The sequence below is a fragment of the Kwoniella botswanensis genome, chromosome 1 (assembly GCF_036426115.1).
Source record: "Kwoniella botswanensis chromosome 1, complete sequence".
NCBI lineage: Eukaryota > Fungi > Basidiomycota > Tremellomycetes > Tremellales > Cryptococcaceae > Kwoniella > Kwoniella botswanensis.
In genome coordinates, this window is record NC_088599.1 from 5,996,674 (window position 1) to 6,012,972 (window position 16,299).

Below are 16,299 nucleotides of genomic sequence, written 5' to 3' on the forward strand. Positions count from 1 at the left end.
TCCACTTGTTCGGTAGCGGTAAGATATCAGGTAGCAGCATTGATGATTGATTGTGAGAAAAGAGATTCATCACGACATGATAAGTAACCAAACATCAACTAATGAATATTCGCTAATTTCATCTTTCTCATCTAGATCAAGAAGTCAAAGAAAGAAAGGGGTATATAAATGAATAATTCGTATCAGGAAATGAAGCAAGTGACTAATCGTAAGAAAGATCGGTAGATAAAAACAATGAAAAAGTCTTATCGTCAAATTTTGAATTGTCCATGAGAATGAAATTATTTTTGATTCGTTTTTTGTGATGGTTTTCTTTATCCGACCTATGCTATATAGAGAATGAAATCGACATAATTCGTGTGTATGTTCATGCTATGCGAGGGTGCTTAGAGAATGAGTTGAAAGATTCGTAAGGGATTGTCGGGATTGTTGGTTGAGGTCAAATCCATTAGATGACAGCGCCGAATGGTACGTCGCTCGGTTTGAGGCCGATGACGCCCTTGAACAGCAGAGGAAGTACTATCAAAGCTACGAAGATAGCCTGGATGAGGACATATACGATTGAGTCTATATTATCGTTAATGTCAGCATATATGCCGCATGGGTCAAGTTGACAGGACATCGTTACTCACAAGTGAACACAATCTTTCTTCTCTGACTCCTTTGTCTGAAACTGTAAATAGGAGGTCTAATTTGTTGCGAGGGAGCCAACCAGAACAACATCGTAGCGTGTAATCGATCGAAATAAGGTATCAACATTGGTGGAGTCAAGAGGAACAACAGCAAGTGACAAGCAATAAAATCGGCAGAGTATAAACCCATTTCGATCGTCTTGACCACAAACTCTCTTGCAGGTTGAGATAGAGCGTGCGAACCTAAGCCTCTGTTGAACCATACACCAGTCCACCATGCTCTGTTGGTTTCATCGTGCTTGAATTCTCTTGAAAGGAAGACGGCAATGAGGATCTTGAAGATACACCTTTGCACTGAGATCACAGCGATAATACCCAATACGGCATGCGAGGCATCCCATAATTCTAAGAACCACAGGAACTCGAAGAACGCAACCATGCCAACGACAGCACCGAAGTGAGCGATGGCAGCCATGGTAGCACCGAATTGGTTGGTGTAAGAGTTCAAGCATGGTCCGAGGAAGACTGAGATCAAGAACAAGGTGATCAAGAATGCCATGTTCCAGACGATCGGTCCAAGAGCAATGATGGCGATTCGCAATAAACCAGGTTGAGTCTTACCATCAACAGTGAACGATTTAACGAAGAGGTAACAAATGACGAAGAGTATGGCGAGACAGATTGGACCGATGATTTCACCAATGACAATAGCCTTCCAAGGTGCTCTAGGCGTGTCTGAGGAGAGTTTCTCAGATGGCAAACCAAGTCTCTTCCTCTTGAAACCGGTGATTCGGGTTCTCGACAATCGACAGTATCCGACCCACGAATTCGCGTGTGTTCGGGAGTTACCTCTTGACATCCATCGAAGGAATTCTCGGTAGTCGATGATGAAGTCGGAGTAAGAGAATTGATGCGGGTTGAACAGGAACGGAGCCACACATAGACCAACGACGGTGATCCAGAAGTAGATCAGGTGGGGCACGAATACGGACAAGGTGATGTAGAGCAACAAGACCAATGTTCGGAGACCAAGGTAGATCGAAGGACCAGCGAATCGAGAGCTGTACGAGTTGTCAGCGGGATCTTGATGGCTCACATTCCGTCAACTCACTATAAGATACTGAAAGAGATACGCGTAGTAGCGAAACCTCGACCAGTGGCGATATATCTTGCACCACCGAAAGTCAAGTTATTCAAGATCGAGTGCATGTAGATTTGAGTGGAGAACACTTCGAAAACCGGTGAGAGAGATAAGAAGTGCTTGCATAGACGTAAGATGGCTCGACCAGCACCTCGTTCGGTGAGTTCTGTAGACTTTATCAGCTCGGAACCCTTGTTTGCATAGAGCAGATTTACTCACCCTGCACGAAAAGAGGGACGAAAGCGACCCAGAACACAATGAAAATCGAGATGATACATCGTTTGATCCATCTGAACACAGGTTGGAGGTTGTAACAACCACTTTGACCAGGTAAGATATCACCGGCAGCACTGTATTTACAGACAACCAATTGCTTGTTCAAGGTACCGAGGAAGACGAGGGCCAGCATGAACACTTGAACGGAACACATGACGAGCTGCAATCAATCAAAAGTCAGTATTGGTCTTGTATCAGAAAACGGGGAACTCACGATATTGTTGATATGGAAACCTGGATGACCGTAGTAGAAAGTCAAGAATCTATCGATCGGCAATTGGGTACCCAAATAGTAATATTCTCTTGACAACATTTGTTCACCCATACCAGTCCCGATCTTAGTTTGGAAATTCAAAATAGTACCGAAACCTAAATCTCTTCCTTTACCACATTGGTAGTACTCTGAATGCTTGATCCTACCACCTCGTCCGAAAGCCATCATACCAGCGTAGATATCTTCGTTCAAGTGTAATCCCTTTTGAGCCTTTGAGACACCACCTCGAGTGTTCATGTAGATCGCGTTGAGGAAATCGGGATGTCCATAATGCAATTTACCTCCGATGTATGACAATGACCTCGCAGCGAGAGTACCGAACGTCTGTTCTTTACCGGCAGCGATATCACCTAAAATACCAATGTTTTCAGAGAAGATATATTCTCTTGCACCCAAGATGGCAACAGGGAACTTCTCGAATTGCTGATGACCGTTTTGAGCATAAGGAGATTGGTTGGATACTCTGAATTCCTCGAATTCACCTAGAACATTTCTAATCTTGAGACACTCTTCCAAATAGTTATCCTGGTTGGCATCGATAAGTTGCAGATATTCACCTCGATAGAAGACGATGGCGTGATTTTGGTTATCCGATTTACCGTCACCTAAAATTGGGTTACCGGGTAACTCAATTCTGAACTTGGGTCTTCTTCTACCGTTAGGCAAGATCTCAGAGTGTCCGTCTACCAAAGCAGAGAAGATCCTCGATTCGCCACCGTCCTTTCTAGGTGGTTCTTCATCTAGGTAAGCGATTTGCAAATCAGGGTAAGCTCGGAGCAGAAATTCGGCATTTTCGTGTTCTTCCTTGTTGAACTTCGAGTATCTTTGCATGGAAACGACAAATTTGAACTTTCTTCGAGCCATTCGTTCGAGTTCTCGTTCAAGTTGATCAGTGTTACCTCCGAACAATTGTACAACTTCAGGATTCTCAACTCGGTAGAGCAACTTGATAGCTTTGGAGTAGTTCATGAAACCAGAGACAGTTCGGTAAAGAGTTTGAGCACGAAGCGAAGCCCAGATTCGAGTTCGCAGGGTGTATTCAGGAGCAGCAGACTTGAAACCGATGGTGTAGAATGGGATATCATCGGCCTTCTTCGCTTCAGCCTTCTCGTCGTTACCGAAGGGGTTACCACCGTTGAACATATTGGATTCTTCAGCCAAGATCTTGGTATCTCTGACAAAGTTGTCCCATTCGATAGGATGGAGTTGTTTGAGGTATTCTAACAAGGTGACTCGGGTATTCTGATCTTCCTCTCTGATGATTTCCCTAAGTGATAACAAGATTTTCTCGGAGTAGTGAGGTACGAGAACGGTGAATGTTGGCATAGCCTCGACTGGAATGGGTTCAGGGATAGCAGTGGTAAGTGACTGAGCGAAGAAAGATATTCGTCGTTCGGCTTCGGATCCTTTAGGGAAGAATTCAGTTTTTACACCTTTATCGCCTTGCGAGATGAAGAATGCTGGAGCTCGCAGTGTTCGTTTGCCAGGTTGATCGGATTGAACTTGGTGGTAGAGTAATTTTTGGACGTGTTCGATAGACAAGAGATGTTCTCGGTACATGGAGATGATAACGGCGTTCCATACTTGGGAAACAAGTACCTATTGAAGGGCGTCAGATATGATGCTTGCGGAAATGGAATCAACTCACCTTTGGCTTATACTTCACTTCCATATCGGCAGTAGCCAAGATTTTTGCGTAAATCCTCTTTGGCAATCTAGCGAAGATATCGGCCCATGGTGTCCAGATGGACATACCAATTGCGAAGCTTCTTGCAATGGAGAAGACGGTGTTCCAGATGACGTACCAAAGGAAAGTATCCAAGAAGAACAAAGTCAAGTCCATGACAAACATGACCGTCAAGGCAAAGGCAGGTTGATTCGTACATAATCCAGTACCGAGATATTTGTCGTGACAGTTTTGCACTTTCATTCCAACCATTACCTTGATGGGATCTCGGAAGGATAACGTCAAGAAGAAGTATGATTCAGTGAATTTACAACCGAAAATGAGGAACCAGAGCAAGAACGAAGCGAATCGATTGTTCCTTGGTAGCTTGGGGTACGACGCAGTAAACGTTTGATTGGCCAGGTACTTTCTTGATTTACCGGCGACTCTGTCACCAAACATTCGCCCAGAAGGTAAAGTAGCGAATGCAGCGGTGGCTACGACAGATACGAAGAACTGAACGATACCGAGAATCAACGACACTTGACCTGTTTGATTCCAGAAGGCGATGTAGATAGTGGGAGCTCCGGTGATACCCAGGATGATCAAAAGGAATATCAGTCGTCGAGTCAAGTGAGAAGTGTTGTTCCAAGTCGTAGGGATGTAAGAGAATTCAGCTAGGGTAGCGGCAATCATGATAATCGAAGCGACAGCACCACCCAACGCAGTGACGGACCATGCCATGGGAGTGGTAGCTTTTGTTGAACCTGTTTGAGCGTAGATGGAAGGAGCATTGTAAGCAGTGTAGAACCAGAAGACGGAGATGTGCAGGACCCAGATACGGTTGAAATTGACGAGCAAGTGGAAGAAGGATCGTTTTTCGAGATAAGTCTTGAAGAATACCTTGTTCCAGTCGATCCTGTCGAATTTCATGAATCGTTGGGCAGGAGGAATATCGACAAGACGAGTCTACGCATGTTGTCAGCTGCTGGCCGGAAATGCAAACCACTCAGCTCACCTTATCGTTCAAGACAATCCTGCTGACACCCTCAGGGTACCAGAACAATTGGTTGACATCGTCGTAACCGATAGTCTTATCGTGATCGTTCTCCCTCTTCAAGAATCTTCCATCTACCACTTCGTACCCTTGATCTCGCAGGAACTTGTAGAGAGGCTTAACAACCGCTCGGAGGTATAGTCCTTCCGGGACAGCTTCAACTCTGTTCTGACACTCGGGTGATCGGTAATAATCGTCCGCACATTTGAAGATGAAACATAGACATTCAGGCATGAATCTGACCTGAGCAGCTTCGCCCCAACAGAGCAGGTACAAGGCCACTTGACGGAGTCGATCATATTGAGACATGTTGTTCATAGCCGTTCTCCATCGGTTGGTAGCTGAATCGAGGGATTTTTCCTGGGCCGTAGCAGGTGCCTGTTTCCCCTTTGGACCTTTACCTCGTCTAGCAACCGATCTGACTCTGGATAAACCTGGATTTTGCACTGCACCGATAGCATCGTCCAAGTCGAGTTGAGAGGCGAAGTACCATTTCCTGTAATTGGCATGTTCACCACCGATGTAATCGGCATGTAAAGTGAGAAGAGCTTGATTAGGTGACATTCTAGATGCTCGGGAATCTAACTGGATCATCAAGAAGTCGTAAACGTTTCGTGAAGAGTCTTTCTGGAAACCGAATTTGTTGGCCAAGTCGATCAACACATCTTCGATCTCTTCTTTGGATAACGGGATGTTTGCCTCTTGGGTCCAAGCGGGCTATATGATGTATCAGCGGGAGTACCACATAATGAAGGAATTGTGGATATTCACATAAGGTTCCCTGGGTCGATGACCATCTCTACTACCCTCTGTGAAAGTAGGTGTGGAAGCTCTGGATGGGACGTAACCTTGTTGACCGTGGTATTCTGATGAGTTGTAGTAACCATCTGAACAAAAGTGGTTAGTCCATGCTGTGCTGTGTATATGTGTAAATGTGTATGTGTTGACGCGATCACTCACCATTCCCACTGTATCCACTGTCACTCGCCCATGTCTCCACAGCTCTACCACCACCTTCCATTCTACCTCTCATCTCCGCTTCGGTATCGAAGACAGGTGCATACTGGCCGCCTTGACCTGGAGGAGCTACACCCGCTCCTGGAATATTGACCGCATCCGGATGAGTGTAACCCCCTGCGTGATGGGCATTATCGTATGGTAATTGCTGAGTGTTGAATGGATCGGATGAGCCAGAGGAATAAGAAGACGGTTGATGTTTGGGGCCAGGAGGTGCGTTAGGGTATGACATGATTGATGAAAGCTAAAAGAATGACGTTGAGTGAGCGGGTAGCTGTTTGTAGATGTGGAGTCACAGGGGCGGTGCGTGTCGGACACGATTATAATCAAAAGCTACGTCCTGCGATGCTGATGATAGTATAAAGAAGATGAAAAAAGTATAGAATGTAGATGAATGAGATATCTGAGATGAAGTGTAAGACAGCTTGGACCGCCAAGAGGACTAAGCCTTTATGTTGGATTATAGGATGTCTATCGTTTGATTTGGGTTATCGATCACTCACCTACAAGTTTGGGAGAAAAAGAACAGAAACACTACTTGACTACACTACACCTTGACTACCTTCTCACTGCTTCTCTCTGAAACGATCTGTCTGTCGATAAATTGTCCTATGTCGTTAAGATAGAGAGATATAGAGAGAGATATGAACGATCTATGTTTTTGCCGTTCCTTTGATATCCTTTCTTTTCTTTCCCGTCTTTTGTTGATCGTCCCTAACGTGGTGACACCACTATGGTATGGGTGATGATCGAGACGTGTCTGTCTGTCTGTCTGTGTGTCGTCGAGACGTAAAGAAAGTCTGATGAGTAAGAATGAAATATAGGAAAGAAGAAAGAGTGGAATGAAGGTGAGTTTGCAAAGGAAGTCGAAGAATGAATGAAAAGTTGTATGGTGTATGGTGTATGGTGGTAGTGTGGTGGTGGTTGTTTGTCAGGTAAATACGCGTGCAAGCTTTGCTACAGGTGAAAAAGGAAAGGGAATGGGAATTACAAAGGATAAAAACATCCATTACCACATCCAGGACCCTGAACTAACACAGTTGATACACTCAATACAAATCCATTCCCGCCTGAGCTGGTCCGATTGTGTTATTGCATTACAACACATTCCTAATCACCATTACAAAAGACTGCGGCTCAAACACCAAACATCCAGTACACATGCTGTGCTTGGTTGGAAGGCATAACCAATCGGAGAAACTGCAGTTATGCACCCATAATCACATGCATAACCTTCTTTCATCCGTCCCGTACTCGCAGTTGAGCTGTTTGGTATCTGGTCAATACTTAGTTGATAAATGAGAGGAAGACATCTGCAGATAAATAAACGATATAAACAAGTGTCGATTCTACAACGTCATCGGCGTAAGGGGCTGTGTCCTTTTTGGTTGCAGCTCAGACCTCGTTTTCACTAGGTGTAGCTTATAGGTGATCGGTGTTTGCGGTCAAGCACTTGGGATTTGTGGCACTTCACCACATGGCAAATGATGAAAGGCGGTGCTCTCCACTTCTATGTTTCATTGTTACGCGTCTGATGTTACGTTGATCAGTCAGATTAAGAATTCACAACAACAATGTCAATGTCTTCGACACTCAAAGCTAAATAAGTATGGCCCTAGTAGCAGCCCTCAACGACTGGAACCTCCCATCGACATCTGCTCAAGGTGCAAGGCAGTATGAACAACTAGCTCATGTATGTTGTGTCTCACCTTGTCACACTAACTGATTCGATTTGACACCTCTCATCCGTTGTAGGCGTTGAGAGTTGCTGGGGATTACCTCTATCCGAGAGATGTGACATCTTCGAGATCAGCAGTGAAGCCAAGTAAGTTCTGATTAGCACGACCAACTCAACGGAAGAGGCTGATATTCGGTGCTAGTCGAAACTCCAGATGTGACGACAGCTTTCCAAATTGCCTCAAAGGATGGTAGAGGTTCATCCTTATATTCTGAATTCTTGGGTAAGCTGCTCAATGCTTTCATTGCTATAGAAAAGTCCAACCGTAGTCAAGCTTACGTTGGACTTGTGTGTCGTCAGACGCTGTGGAGTCACGCTTCTATCTAATCATACGTGATGTTCAGAGGTATATCGATCATCTGACCTTAGTTGAGGAAGAGGACCAACAAGTTGGACCAGTGATGATTGAGATGCTTGAGAGGTTGGCAGTCTGGCAGAGAGCTTGGGGCGTACCGTTGAGGGCTTTCCACGAGTGAGTATGGTTAGGTGGTCCCTCCGAGTGCTTTGTATACCCTCAATCAATACATATTAATACCACTGTGTTTTATCTAAGATATCTAGCTGATGTCCATTTACGTTCGTTCATACCTACAGCCCAAAACTTATAGGCATATTCACCCAGGTATTCCATTCCCTCCTCCATTCCACCCTGTCTCCCTTATTTCCAAAATACCTCTTATCATTCTTGTCCGAATCACTCGCATCCCTTCCCTCTCATTTACTTGATCCCCCAACTATGCCTCAGCTATTCCAAAGCGTTCCAGTAAACTACCACAAAGTCCCGCCACCCTCGCCCCATCTATCCAGACTGGGTATATTCCCTAGATATTCCGGTACACTGAGTAGAGTAGCTTATAAGGAAATTGAGAAGATCGCAAGGGAAGAGGCGGAAAAGGGTTGGGATACCAGACGATTAACCAGGGCCAGACAGAGAGTTGGGGATGGAGTTGCTAATTGGTTGAGCGGGATGTTCGAGGGTGAGTAAGGCGTCCTTTCGTCTCCGTGCCATAGGATAATCAGGTGGGACAATCCTGGAGGATGACTCAAGGGGGAAATCGAGTTCATTGTGGATGTGATGTATCGTCAACCCAAATTTGAAGTGTGCTGATCTCTGTATGCCAAATCGCAGGGAATGAATCCGCGCAAGCTGCTCTCAGACCGATGTTCTCCAGGTTTGATTACTATCTTTGCAAATGCTTCTTCGATATCAGGTGGGCTGCGTGTGTCAAGGTGTTCCATCACAGCAGCTGATCCCTCGATTTCCAGGACCGATGAACTGTTCGATATAATTGTTGATTTCCCTGACTCTATGGCTGCGTTGGAAGATCTCAAGGTATGGTGTTAGCTGCTTTTCTCGCCGTCCTCAAGCTGATAGCCTCATGTACAGGAATGCTTGTTCAAAGTTGACCAACGACTTGAATTAGTCAATAAGCTTAACGCAGCGTACGCATTATCCTATACAGGTTGACGAGGGAATTTGACGCGAAACGAATCAAGCTGACAGATCAACGCTTGTGTGTATATATAGCAACTTGAAACGTCTTTTACATCCTGGAGCAGAGACGAAACTGGTATTATCAATATACATATCCACAATCCGATCGTTAAGGATATTAGATCCACAAGGCGTATTGTTACATAAAGTGGCTACTCCCATCCGAAAACATCTAAGAGAACGATCAGATACGACCAAATGTATTGTCAGTGCGTTGGTAGAAGGTGAAGAGCTGGGCGACGAAAATGAGAATGCAGGATTGATAAGGGATGGTGCTGAAGATGGGATGGAAATTGAAGATTGGTCAGATCCGAAATGGGATCCTGAGCCTGTTGATGCTGCTCCAGGTGGGTTAGACGTTCTTCTCTTCGGATTTTGGTCTAGATACCATCATCCGTTAAAGGAAGGCTGGGTTTTACCCGAGGCGCATTCCACGAGCAGGAACTGTGTATGCTGATTTATCTATTGATGACAACAGAATTCAGATCAGGTAAAGCAGGTGATATAGTCTCGACACTCGTTAGTATCTACCAAACTCGGGAGGTTATCGTCAAAGAACTCCAAGTATTGTTGGCGACGAGATTGTTAGCTGTGAGAGATTACGATGCGGTGAAAGAGGTGAGCAAATGCCCTTAAATGGTATTGCAATATGCTAACGGCAAAAATGGGGTAGATTCGAATTATCGAATTATTGAAATTACGATTCGGTGAACAAGCTCTACAGATCTGCGATGTCATGTTGAAAGATATGGCGGATTCGAAGAGGATAGATGATCATGTTCAAGGTGACATTAAGGTGAGCTAATTGTTTCTCTTTTGTATCCCAAATGTAGATCACATAGCTTATATGATTGTATATTGCTTAGTCAACTGTTCATCCTTTGGTCATATCCAAGATGTTCTGGCCCAACGTACCTGGAACTTCTTTATGTCTTCCACCAAAATTACTTAAGTGAGTCACCTTCGTCCAGACTGCTTCGTCCAGACTGCTCGTCAACGCCATCAGCCATTCATCTGTCATACATACTGACCTTACATCTTGTTCAGAGCTCAACAAGAATACGAATCCGCTTTTCATCATTTCAAACCCGACAAACACCTCCGATTCCTCCAATCTCTCGGTACAGTGCATATGTCCATTGAGCTGGAAGATCGTGTGGTCGAAGTTGAAGCGAACCCCATCCAAGCTTCCATCATTGAATTGTTTGAGGGTCAAGATATATTGACTGTAGGAGCAATCAAGGAGAAATTGAAGATTACTGATAAGTTGATTAAAGATGGGTTGGGGTGGTGGAAGGAAAAGGGTGTAGTGAGAGAGGAAGGAGAAAGGGAGGGGTGGAGGTTGTTGGAAATTGCCGAAGATGAAGAGTAGGTCTAGAACGTAGGATCGGAAGAAGTCATTCGTAGGGAGAGGAGCGTGTCTGAATACTGTCGACTCAGCCTTCCAGTTGAGATATTACGAATGGATCATTGATTATAACTCATTTAATGATAATTCATGTTACTAATGGCCATCAGCTTGAAATGCCAGTAAGGCTGATCATAGTATACATGGCTAACTGTTTCCTTCAAGCCACCCTGACTTAGTAACGACCTTATCTAAAAAAGGACTTATCAGTGAGACATGGATTTACGACGAAGACTAGTTGGAATCATTCATTTAGTCCGAATTGAAATTCCCCAAATGTACCTATATGACTCTGACCCAGAACGACTTATCGATATCTCACTAATCCGCTGCACCGACGAATGGAGATATACTGCAAGATATATGTATATAAGCACAGGTAAATGTATAACGAGGATATCAATCTCTTCTTTTGTCTTTTCTTTTCTTTAAGCTTGCTTCACCCTATAACTTTGCTCTATCCAATTACCTTGAATCTCGCTGGCCGAGCACTATAATTACTTATAATACATTCTTCATAGTACTATATAAACCTTTTAATACTGAATTTATCAAATCACATCTCAGACTTACTTTCACGCTTAGTTCATTTCAATCTATTTTTTCCAACGACGACCAAAGAGACATCATGAAATTCTCAACCACCCCTATCCTCCTTACTTCCCTCGCACTCTCCTCAACAGCAACATTCGGTGCGCCCCTTCCTCCTGTACCCAACTCGAATTTCAACGGTAATGCCGCTCTGGACGTTGGAACAAACTCGAAACTTAGATCACCTAATCCAAATACTGAAGATTATACAGATTCGCCTAGACCCGGTGGAGGAGGTGGCGGAGATGCATCACCTTTACTTGGTATAGGGGTGAATACGTTGGGGTTGGATGTCGATTTAGCCAATTATCGAAATACGAACGGCCCCGTGAATACTAATGGTGGATTGGGATTGGACGTCAATCTTGGTGGAAGAGGGGGAGGGGGGTTGATAGGTATGGGAGGGATGGGAAGACCAAGTGAGTGAAACATCTACTTCTTCTCCCTCCTAACTCGTCAAGAAAAGCTACTGTATAGTCTTCTTGTATTTTACACATCATTGTCAGATGAGTGTAAGTTGATGCTAAATGTGATATATTCCGTGCACAGATAAAAGACAACTCCCCTCGGTGCCCTCGGTGCCCTCCATTCCCTCGCCTTCCAATCCCCTTATCCCAGCTAACGCCGGTCTACCTATCCCCACATCCGTACCTATGATTCCCCAAGCTGCTAGATCTGGAGGGGATATCACAGGCTTACCTCAAGGTGTCACTACACAAGCTTTCGGTCAAGCTAGTAGTACACTAGGTGGAGTCACTGGTCAAGCTACAGGATTACTCGGTGGAATACCCCTAGTAGGTAGTGTATCAGGTGGTGGTGGTAATCCCATTCAAGGTCTTACAGGCTCTGTAGGCGGCTTGACGAACGGTCTACCTCTTCAAGGATTGACCGGAACACTTGGTGGGTTAACGAATGGATTGCCATTACATGGATTGACAGGGACCGTTGGAGGTTTGACCAATGGATTACCCATACAGGGATTACTAGGAGGATTGACTTCTGGTTCGCCACTTCAAGGTATCACTGGAGCAGTCGGCGGTCTGACAAACGGACTTCCTCTTCAAGGTATAACTGGGACAGTGAATGGATTAACCAATGGTCTTCCTATTCAAGGACTCACCAATACGGTTGGGAGTCTTACGGGTGGACTTCCATTGCAAGGTCTGACTGGTACAATCAATGGGTTGACTGCTGGATTACCTCTTCAAGGAGTTACGTCGACAGTTGGAGGATTGACGAAAGGTCTACCTGTACAAGATCTTACGTCCACGGTACAAGGGTTGACTTCCAATGGACCTCTCTCGGGGGTCACTCAGCCGATTAATGGAATTGTAGGGTCTTTAGATACTAGCAATCCCACAGGTGTCATCAATAACCTCTCTCAAGACGTCAATGGTACAGCCGCTGGCTCGACACTAGGCAATATTGTCCAATCCCTCGGATCTAACACCTATTTATTATCCACCGGACAAATTCTCAAACTTACCTCAGACGTATCTACCACTACTGGAACGTCTTCAAGCACCGCACCCGTTTTGAATGGTTTGAGGACTATCGAAGTAGAAGGTAAAATGTATATTATCAACCCACTCGGACAGCTAGTCGGTACTCTCACTTCACCAACTTCGACAGTAGGATTATACAACGACCCATCTCATTCTTTTACGGGTGATGATGGCAGTGCCGATCAACAGGATAACGGAGATAATAACGATACGGATGGATGGAATAGTCCTTATCCCTCGTTACTTCCCCTCGCGTCTCAACCCGACGCTATAGATCTAGTAGCTCAATCGATGAAAGGATATGAACCTCCTAAACCTTATCTTTCTTCATCCACATCCACATCCACACCATCCGCAGGGGACGGCGCTACTCAAGATGGGAGTGATACCGACACTGAGTCATTATCTCAAGTTATCCCTCAACCTGATAGTACATGGGGACAAATGACCGGTTCAAGAATGACTACCTCTCTTCCTATCCCCATACCCACTGATCCAATCACCGCTATACCCACAGCCACGCCAGCCCCGGGTACAACTATCACCTCAACTGCAACTGCGACTGCTACACTTACGCCTGCTGAAGGATGGGGTGAGTGGGTCACTGGTGTACCGACTGCTTCACCCACTGCGTACGGCAACTCGAATGGAGATTGGGATCATGGTGCGGTAGGAAGTGAGATGGTCCCTCAGACTAGTAGTGGTTTGGCTTAGTCGATGTTTCACTAGAATAGATATATGTATTTTACGATTATGACTTATTATGTATGATGTATGCATTTAGTTTTTATATGGCAGATGCTTAATAGGCGATAGCCACGGGGACTCCAGTTCCAATTAATGTGTTCTGGTATGTGCACGTACTGAGCATACTCCAATTAGACGCGTTCCTTAGTAACATACCGGAATGAAGCATGAATCCACTTTTCATGTTCCTTCCCATTCTCACCCTTCTCATCTTACCTCGCATCACCATCCTACAATGAGAATAACATTCCCCAACCCACTCGGACCACCCATAACGGTAGATACCGCCTACCTCAACTCTCTACGGGGTAACGGACTGATATCGAGTCTTCAACGTCGACCTCATTTCAAATTACTCGCTTTCATATTCCTCGTGGCTTTGTTATTCACCGTCCATCCCCGGCCCCCCTTCCCACCTTCCTATGCTGTCGAGTGGAGGCAGGAGGCGAGTCTGCCCCAGATCAAGAATGATATAGGTGTAGGCGAAGGGAAGAATGGAAGATATGTCAAGTGAGTTGTGGAGTTTCATTGAGCGTAAGCTGGATGTTGGCTGATGATGAGATAGGTTTGATGTACCGAGAGGGACTGGTGAGTGTATCATCTTACAGCATAGGAGCTAGATCTGATAAGCTTCTTTCAATGATCGTCATCAGGATTCAATCATCAGGTGAGTCTCTTCGTTTCATGCTATCTTATCGGCTAGTGTCGTGGCTGATGCCGCAACGCCTGCTATTCAGTTACAAAGGGTATTGTACGTGCCTTTGTCTTTTGTCCTGCTACATGGTCAGAGCGAAGAGCTAACGAGTATGTCGGCTTGTTGGTAGATTACAACATCACTTGGCCGTGTTGGGGAATCGATCATTGGCTTTTGAACCTTACGTAGAGGATGATACGGTGAGTGTCTGTGCACTCGACTCTTTGTTGTCTGATACAAAGGCAGACTATAGCTTATAGATGTTATGTGTAACTCTAGTACCTCCCATTCGTGGTATCCCACTGGCCATGGCGTTCAGCGAGAATACCTCTTTCAGCGTATATATCAACGGTGATATCTGGATTCGAGAAGTTGTATAAATCGCCTAGAGCTGTACCGTATGTTCCTCCCTATATCTATTCACGAAAGAATACTGTAATTTTGCTGATTCAACGTTCAGTGCTCATTACTACCGAAATGTCTGTCCGTCGTACAAAGAACAACTACATAATATACGAAATGATCTCAACCCCGATGGTGATTTGGAACTGGTAGCGGATGGTCAATCTAGGATACATCAGATTCAAGTTTTGTTAGCAGGGAGTGAACAGAGTTGTGTAAGGATAACAGGTGAACCATTTGATGATGAGTGAGTGTGGTGCAAACCGATATCAGTGTAATCTTGACTGGCATGGTCTTCTGATGTTCAACAACATCCACTCCGCGATGCTTTTCTGTTCCCTTCGATTATCTGATTGTTTACGTTGACTGACTGACTTACGTTACAGCTTCTTCGACTCGACCGCTTCGCTCGATTTGTACGATACCTTTGTGAAATCCCCCGTGATGAAGCACTTTACCTTCTCTCCCACTGTCCTAGCCATCATAAATCGCGCTTTACACTCCCTCTCACCTGAATCCTTACCTTACGACCTATCCGCCGTGAGCCATTCGACGAGCACCGAGCCGCATAAGACAACTGTATGGAAACATATCTTGGCGATGCATTTGAGGAGGAGTAAGAACTGGGGGGAGGTATGTAATGAGAAAGGTGAACGTGCAGCGTGAGTTGATCTCTCTCTCTCTCTCTCTCTCTCTCTCTCTCTGTCCTTTCTGTCATGTCGTGCTTGGTATGGAGATATCGATAGTTGTACACATGAGAATAATGGTACATGTACTTATCGATCCTCGTAGCCCCTTCGTGTCATTCAATAAACTTCCCAAACTCCCAGGGAACGAGAACGTCCCTCCACCCTCTTCAATGGTAGAAGCGACCCGTATGGGATTATACAAAGCGAAATGTCTACCTGCGACTCTCGACATAATAGCCCGTGCGAGACGGATGAGGAAGAACCACCCTTTGTTGAGATCTGTGTATATACTGACAGACGCAGATGATAATTGGATAAACGAAATCAGGATGTGGTTACAATCTGAAGGATGGGATAATGTCTGGATAGGGAAACATGATATATACCCCGAATGGCAGGATAAGGAAGTTGGAGTGGCGGTTGACATGGAGATTGCCAGAAGAGCAGGAGTGTTTGTTGGGAATGGGGTGAGTCGATTCTACCGTGCTCAGTAGATGGAGAAGATGTTGACAACCCATCTACCGTATAGTTCTCAACGACTAGCTCGAATATAGTCTTACTAAGATCAAGAGATGGTATACATCCTGATTTGACGCAGTTCTGGTAATCATACCTTATTTGTACAAATAAACGAAGTGGAGTGAAATTAAAACAGGGAGAATTTGAATTGACTTATGGGATTATCTTGGCTTACTTATCTCATGTAGTGTGATACTGTACAATAAAGTATAGATAGATACACAAAATACACATATGCACTACAGGTTTTATCACTCGTATGATGGAAGTTAATTTCAACATGAAGTTAACAGAAACAACAAATCTTTCTCATTGTACGTTTCATCTTCTAATTGACGGCTAATAAACCGATATTCCGTTTTCATTCCACTTTGATGTTCTCAGTTATTTACTTTACTCTACGACTTTACAATATATATCCTATACATCAGGCTACTATACTAATATA

The 16,299-nt window shown here is 44.7% G+C and overlaps 4 protein-coding genes across 4 annotated transcripts; 3 read left to right on the forward strand and 1 right to left on the reverse strand.

Moving 5' to 3' along the window:
- Positions 1-448: 448 nt before the first annotated feature.
- L199_002248 (1,3-beta-glucan synthase component FKS1) lies at positions 449-6,295 on the reverse strand (the record flags this gene model as incomplete). The annotated part of the gene is made up of 9 exons (XM_064887995.1): positions 449-567; positions 633-1,693; positions 1,744-1,939; positions 1,993-2,209; positions 2,264-3,922; positions 3,972-4,958; positions 5,008-5,763; positions 5,818-5,933; positions 6,007-6,295. 9 exons carry the CDS (start codon positions 6,293-6,295, stop codon positions 449-451), a joined length of 5,400 nt encoding a protein of 1,799 aa, XP_064744067.1.
- Positions 6,296-7,672: 1,377 nt separating this feature from the next.
- Positions 7,673-10,668, forward strand: L199_002249 (uncharacterized protein; the record flags this gene model as incomplete). Its single annotated transcript, XM_064887996.1, has 13 exons — positions 7,673-7,756; positions 7,819-7,888; positions 7,944-8,024; positions 8,102-8,273; positions 8,396-8,778; positions 8,931-9,012; positions 9,068-9,134; positions 9,189-9,244; positions 9,330-9,643; positions 9,775-9,914; positions 9,970-10,092; positions 10,163-10,248; positions 10,344-10,668. 13 exons carry the CDS (start codon positions 7,673-7,675, stop codon positions 10,666-10,668), a joined length of 1,983 nt encoding a protein of 660 aa, XP_064744068.1.
- A 664-nt stretch (positions 10,669-11,332) lies between these two features.
- On the forward strand, positions 11,333-13,514 carry L199_002250 (uncharacterized protein; the record flags this gene model as incomplete). Its single annotated transcript, XM_064887997.1, has 2 exons — positions 11,333-11,714; positions 11,845-13,514. 2 exons carry the CDS (start codon positions 11,333-11,335, stop codon positions 13,512-13,514), a joined length of 2,052 nt encoding a protein of 683 aa, XP_064744069.1.
- Positions 13,515-13,782: 268 nt separating this feature from the next.
- Positions 13,783-15,939, forward strand: L199_002251 (uncharacterized protein; the record flags this gene model as incomplete). The annotated part of the gene is made up of 10 exons (XM_064887998.1): positions 13,783-14,057; positions 14,113-14,135; positions 14,201-14,214; positions 14,285-14,298; positions 14,372-14,441; positions 14,521-14,639; positions 14,702-14,890; positions 15,030-15,305; positions 15,436-15,799; positions 15,862-15,939. The coding sequence occupies 10 exons, from the start codon at positions 13,783-13,785 to the stop codon at positions 15,937-15,939; spliced, it is 1,422 nt and encodes a 473-aa protein (XP_064744070.1).
- Positions 15,940-16,299: the final 360 nt, after the last annotated feature.